This window comes from Lotus japonicus, chromosome 2 (genome assembly GCF_012489685.1).
Source record: "Lotus japonicus ecotype B-129 chromosome 2, LjGifu_v1.2".
Taxonomy (NCBI): Eukaryota; Viridiplantae; Streptophyta; class Magnoliopsida; order Fabales; family Fabaceae; genus Lotus; species Lotus japonicus.
Window position 1 is genome coordinate 1,703,054 of NC_080042.1, and position 7,519 is coordinate 1,710,572.

Below are 7,519 nucleotides of genomic sequence, written 5' to 3' on the forward strand. Positions count from 1 at the left end.
TAATCAATAATCATAATTCATACAGCCATAACCCAACCATCCCTGCTTAAGACTACAATCCACATTCAGTCATAAGATCAACATTCCTATTGTTGAAACAACAATCATTCCTAACTTTCCAAATTGACCACAAAACATGGAAGATTGGTAGACATCCTATCGAATTCATTCTTTCTAAACAAAGATTGGACCCAATAAACCCCTTCAAAATCTACAAGTGTTAAAGAAACGATGCTGCATAGTTTGATTAGATTCATTAGCATTAAGAGATCAAGCAAAATACCTTTTCTTTGGTGGTTCACCCTTCTGGCCAAAATTCTATTTAGAAACCTCCACATAAAAATCTTTACCTTGCACGTAAAGAAGCTCTGCCCCTGCACATATCATCATTTTCAAAAGCACCAAGTGCATTATCAGGTAACACAATGTATTTGACATACCAAACCATGGACTAGTATCATGTATTATGAATGAGAAGTAATTATTTAATCAGTAAAACGAACAGGACATTGGAAGCATTCAAAGTTATAAATTTAATTCGAAGTACTATTGTTGCGGCATCCTCTACAAAGTTTACCGTTACTTCATTGTTATGTCTTTTTAAGACGATCTTGTTGTATTGATTTTAAAATAAATTAAAATATTATTATATTATCGGGGGGGAAAAAATTGCATATACACATTACCGACGTCCACGTAAACAGTAATAGTAAAATTTTGCGACGAATTTGTGACAGTAGGTAAAATGTCGATAATTCAGTTGTGTATGAATAAAAGTGAATCGCTGTGTACTATAAAACACAACGGCGCTAGGTCATGTGTATGAATAAATTTAAGATTTGTTGTTAGAGTTTGAGATATCTACCAACTTAATGTGATAGCGATTCATTGTATGTTATATAAAAAACTTTTTCACGAACTTTGACCACGAGCTCTTAGCTGCTAAGGGGTGCATACGAGTTGAATTAGATGAATTTTTGACTTAAACAGAATTCGAACCAATCAAAACGGTTAGGATTGGGTTGGATTTCATGAGTTTTTACCTACAGACCCGATCCAATTCAACCCGACGATTGGGCGGGTCGGGTTGATTGGACCACAGTTAAAATAACACTAAATCTAGAAAATAATAAAATATTACAAATTTGAAAAGAAAAAAAAAAACAAAAAATTGAAGAATCTATTATTGTACCAAATAGCATGAAAATGAAGTAAAAAATTGTACCAAGTAGTAGTATGAAATCGTACCACATATATCTAATGATATGAAACAATCTAAGTTAATCAATACCAAACTAGTGTTTTTTTACCCACGCGTTGCACGGAAAATATGTCTATTATATTTGATACGTCAATTAATACCTTGATTATTAAAAATATATTAAACAATGGATGAAATAGAAGAGTTAGAAATGCTAAGCAAAGTGGACATAAAGGTAGCGTTTGGTAAACAGGTGGGAAGGGAACGGAACAAGACATATGAGTTCCGTTCTGTGTTTGTCATATTTTTAAGATGGAACCAAACGAGACAAAAGGCTCCAGGAACGAGACACTTGGGTTCCCTAGAAAAGGGTGGAACAGAAGGGAACAGAACGGAACACTCTCTTAAAACTTTTGTAAGTTCAAAACTACCCCTAATTTATATTTGAAATTTTATATATCTAAACAGCTTAAAATCACTTCTAAAATTGAAAGCACTTATTATATTTGTAGACAAAGTTAAATGAAAATCTACTTTTTCAAAAAAATCACTTAAAATAAAATCAATTATTTTTTCAAAAGTAAAATCACTTTTTGCAAGTAATGATAAACGAGCCAATTAAAGTTCGTTTGATTCAACTTATTTTGAAAAATCACTTTTTAATCAAAAAATCACTTTTAAAATCAAAAAATCATTTTTTAAATCAAAATATCACTTTTTATGTTTGTTTCAGGTGAAACTGAAAACAAATTATTTGAAACAGTTATTTTAGCTTATCATGAAAATCTGATAGATGAGAGGAGATAAAAAAGTGGTTTTAATTAGAGTAGTCAAACACAAATCAACTTAATTAAAATAAAATCAATTATTTTTCCAAAAGTAAAATCAGTTTTTGTAAGAAATAATAAACGAGTCAATTAGAGTGCGTTTGATTCAACTTATTTTGGAAAAAATTACTTTTTAATAAAAAAATCACTTTTTTGTGTTTGTTTCAGCTGAAGCTGAAAACAGATTATTTGAAACAGTTACTTTATCTTATAATGAAAATCTATGATGATAGATGAGAGGAGATAAAAAAAAAGTGATTTTAATTAGAGTAGTCAAACACGAATCAACTTATGTTTTTCTCAAAATCTCTTAAAAAAAATTATAGTTAAAAGTCAATATTTTTTAATCTAAACAAACGCACTTAAAATAGCTTAAATAGATAATTAGGTTTTTGCTTTTTTCAATAGCATACTGAAACAACTTAAACAATATATAAGTGATTATTTCATGAAGTAAGCAATAACAAACGGTTTCTATGCAAAATGTTCAATTGAGTTCAATTTGTTTTCCTCAATCAAATATTATACATGCAAGGTTATATATGTAATTAAAATCAGTGTTCTGTTCTATTGACTTGGAGTTACCAAACATAACACACATAACATCATTGTCCTGTTCCATCCTGTTATGTCCCGTTCCGTTCTGTTATGTCCTGTCCCGTTCCGTCACCAAACGCTACCAAAGACTTCTCTTCTAAGCCTGATTGAGACCAACATGAACTCCTTTCACATTCTTCGTGAATATGAAGACAATAGCACAAATTATAGATATAAGGAATTACCAACATATTAATCTTAAAAAAAATGAATGTGCTAGTAGCACAAATCAGGATTGTGAAAGATAAATCATAAAGTATGACATTTTTGTGTTTATTCCAAGTCATCCAAGATTGAGTCAATATTGCAGGGTACCTACATAATCAAATAATAACACAACTTGATATCTTTATAAAATCATGATAATCAATACTCACTTGGTCATTATTGTGGTCTTGCTCAGACAAACTCAATCAGGCCACAAATCCCCATAGGCCATAGCCCTGACCACCCACAAACTCCATCAGACACATCAACCGTATCACCGTCATACCATTCCAGTGTTAATTTTAATAGCAAACCATATCGATTAACTAATTAAGTTTATAGAAAATTATGAATTAGAATAAAACACCATGGAGGCTAAATACTGAAAATACAAACTCTCTAACAAAGGAGAAAAATGGAGGGACAAAAAAGAAGTAAACAATTTTAGAATCAAATATCAAATACTTAGAAAGTAAAAACCAACATATTTTCCCTACGCCTATAATTCAACATATTTTCATTACAAAGAATGCCTCAAAAATCCAGTGATTCATAATTCTCCACAAATCCCAACCAAGTCAATGTTTGTACATTTACCAAATCTACAGATAATGACAAACCAAAATTGACCAAAATCTATCATCCGAGATGCTAAATTTCACTTCCACTTATATCAATAAAAGAAATATTTCCCCACAACCTTCTCACGTCTTGTCTCATCTCAATCATAGCTCCACTTGCTCTCTTTCACCTCAACATGCTTCTTGACTACTTGTAAGATAAAATGCAACATGACCAGCTTCTCGTTAGCACTGAGGAATGGTGTGCTTTTCATTTGGTTAATGCAAGTTTTCTCTTATGCTTCTTCTTTTTTTGACAACAAAAGATGAATAATATTAATAGCAAATGAAACATGAGAACAATCCTCTCATGAAAAAGTCATTTGAACACACTAACCAAGAGCACCCAAAAACCCGACTAGCGTTTGTGCCTCGTTAAAACCTCCCAAGGAAAAATCTATTGTGGGATAAAAACCTCGGGTAGGAAAAAGAGTACACAAAACACTATACTACTTACATAGCCAACTCCAAATGCCACCTTAAAATATAACCAGTACACAGACCCTTAAAATAAGCTACTTCCCAGCATGAAAAAATCAATCCCCATCCACACGAGCACATGAAAGTTAACCAGTACATAACATGTCCATCATGTAAAGAAGTACCATTACTGAAGCATCTCCACTGGCAATCAACATTGGTCCACATAATAACAACACCTTGCTACTCTTGAGAAATCATATCAGATTAGCAGAATACCATATACCAGATTAAACAGGACAAACCACATTGACTCCAATGCCAGCAGTAGCCACTCACCCCACCCCTTAATCAATCACAAGCCTGCCAAAGCACGACCACCCCATCCCGGCCACTTTTAGCCAAAAAAATCCGCCACGTCATTTACCTCACGCAGCACATGTTTTATTTCCTTGTAATTCACCTCAGATAGCATCAGAGGCGGATCCAGACCTTGAATATCAGTGAGGCTAAACATAAAAGCAATCATAGACTAAAAGAAAAGTATTATAGATAAAACCATGAGAGAAAGTTTCTCATGGAAATAGAAGAGTTTACATTATAGTCCAAGAGTTTACAATGAAAATCGTCTACTATCCATTATTTGAAAATGTGCTAAAATAACATCATTGTCAATTGTTCCAAGAACATCTCTTTCTATAAAAGTTACAAGACGATCATTTAACCATTGATCACCCATTTTGTTACATAACTGACTCTTCACAAACTTCATAGCTGAAAACACACGTTCCACACTTGCAGTAGCTACCGGCAAGACTAAAGCAAACTTCAGAAGCTTATAAACTATATCAAATGTGTTGCACCTTTTTGTTTCCACAAGTTTTGTACAAAGATCTGAAAGTCCTTTTAACTTTGCAAATTTTGGATCACTTCGAACATTTCTAACATAATTCTGAAGCTGATGTCGCACTACCACTTCCGGCACATCAACAAAATCATTTGGATAAATTTCAACCATCCTCAATAATTTTTTCACATCAAAAGCTTCAAAATATGATGAGGGATTCAAGCATGAAACACATTGTAAAAGTTCAGTATTCTCTTCATCAAACCTAGCATTGAGCTCATGCATTTGCAAATCTAAAACACTAAAGAAACAATCATGCTTATAATGATGCAAATTAGAAACACTAGAAGTGATAGCATGTCGTCTAGGTTTCTTCCCTTGCACAAACAGTGCATCCAAATCAGGCACATCAATATCATGCTTATTGCAAATTTTCATAACCTTAGATATAAGTTCTTCCCATCCATCATTCCTCATTTCTTGCAATTCTTCTTTGGTGGCTTGGACAAGTGATAAAGCATTCAAAAGATCTTGATCACGCTTTTGTAGTGCTTCACTTAAATCATTTGTAAATCCTAAAATCTCAACCATCATGTATAACATGAAAATAAAATCAAAGGATTGAAGCCCTTCTAGCAAAAGCACTGTTTCACCATGTTTTTCAAATGACGGATCTTTCCCGACTTCTTCAAGTACCTCAATAATGGCACCATATAAAGTCATCAATCTAGTGAGAGTCCTAAAGTGGGAACCCCAACGAGTGTCACCCGCTCTAGCAATAGACGATTCTTGATTTAATCCACTACCAGTCTCTATCTCACCCTCTTCAAGCAATTTAGCAAATTGAGATACTTGTTTGTCCCGAAGCAACTCTTGCCTCTTGTTAGAAGACCGTATGAAAGTAACAAGCATATTGACCTTCCCGAAAAATCCACTAACATCTTTGTGAGTCTTAGCACATGCAACAAGTGCCAATTGAAGTTGATGGGCAAAACAATGCACATAATAAGCGGATGGAGTTTCATTTTGAATTAAAGTTCTCAAACCACCAAATTTACCTCGCATATTGCTAGGTCCATCATATCCTTGCCCCTTTATGCTAGATAAACTCAAGCCATTAATAGACAATAACTTCTCAAGTGCCTCCTTAAGCGACTTAGCACTTGTTTCTTTAACACTAACAATCCCAAGAAACCTTTCTTTTACCAAGCCTTCACTATTAACATAGCGAATAACAACAGCCATTTGTTCTTTACCAGCAACATCACCGGATTCATCAATCAAAACACAAAATACATCATCCGCAATATCACATACAATTTGTTTAGTTATTTCACATGCACAAGCAGCAGCAAGATCCTTTTGAATCTTAGGGGCAGTCATAAAGTTATTTCCCGGAGCACAATCTATTACATTAGCTATCTCTGGGTTAACTTCCTTTAGAGTGTCCACCAACTCAAGAAATGACCCCTTAAATAAAGAGTTAAAGGACTCGTCACTCCCTCTAAATGGGATACCACACCTCAAAAGAAACTTAGTAGCTATAAGAGATGTGTTGACACGAACACGATATTCAGAACTCATTTGTGTAGTTTGATTAACAAGTGCAGCCTCAATACTTTGCTTTGGGTTCATGAGATCGTAACTCTTAAGCACACAATCACGATGAGTATTGGAAGAAGTAGCATGACTACCCAATCTATGAGAATTCTTCCAATCACCAAACCCCTCTGTCACAAAGTGATCTCCCCCAAATTTATAGACATTCTTAAACAAGAAACATGGCAAACAAAATGCTAGGTCCTTAGATTCACTATAATCAATCCAATCATACCAATCAAACCAATTTTTGCAAAATCTACGTCTTTTATTACCTTGATAAGTCCAAGGATAAAGAAAATTGTCAGGAGGTTGATGACGACCTATTTTTAAATAAGCTTTCCTTACCTCATTTTGGATGTTGGGATGATAGCTTGAAATTGGAGGCCTAATTCCTGGATCTGTTTCCAACAATTCATAATCAACAATTTTAATACCCTCACTTGGAGTTTCCGATGCGTCTAGATTTGCCGAAGAAGAAGTAGTTTTGTCTCTTGAAAGCACAGGAAAAAATTTCTTCATCCTATAAAGAGATAATGAAACCATCAAAAACCAAAATAACATAGCAACAATTTACATTAGATGTAATCAATAATGGAATGATAGCTATATTATGTTACATTCCATCTCATCTTATTTTATAGTCACTTGTCAAAACTGTCTTTAATCATAATTATCCCAACCCTGTACATAGTCATCAAACAGGGAATAGGAAAAAAGTGCCTAAACTGCTATTTATGCAACAGACAAAAGGACCCAAAAAAAAATAGCAAAGGTTCTCAATCCACACAAGTACACAACATGACAACCTTAACAGTTAACACAATTGGATCAATATATCCTCAATCTAAAATTCCAACGCATACCCAATTATCAAAACACAAAGCCAACTTCCACGAATTCAACTTGGAGCAAAACTGCAAAACAGGGACCTGAAGCAAAAACAAGTAGCAGACAAGAGCCATGACACCTTGGGAAAGGAATTGCAGTACCAAATTACCCAATCACAAGGAACAAAGAATTTCAGTTTACAATACCGTGAATCTGTGATTAGAGGTTTCTTTCTTCTACTTTGATTTCATGTATCATGATTCATGCTTGAGAAATTATTACATTTGAGGAAATTAGGGTTAGGGAAATCACTCAAATCAGCCATACCTGTAGAAGTAGAACCGCAGAGCCAGATGCACGGCTGGACAGT

At 34.0% G+C, this 7,519-nt stretch overlaps 1 protein-coding gene across 1 annotated transcript; it reads right to left on the minus strand.

Annotated features, from left to right (window-relative positions):
* Nucleotides 1–4,438: 4,438 nt before the first annotated feature.
* On the minus strand, nt 4,439–6,864 carry LOC130735171 (uncharacterized). The gene has a single exon (XM_057587264.1). It carries the CDS (start codon nt 6,862–6,864, stop codon nt 4,486–4,488), a length of 2,379 nt encoding a protein of 792 aa, XP_057443247.1. The 3' UTR covers nt 4,439–4,485.
* Between the last annotated feature and the right edge of the window lie 655 nt (nt 6,865–7,519).

What these genes read in the sequence shown, in the direction of transcription:
- LOC130735171 (XM_057587264.1), bottom strand. Translation starts at nt 6,864, where the DNA reads ATGGTTTCATTATCTCTTTATAGGATGAAGAAATTTTTTCCTGTGCTT.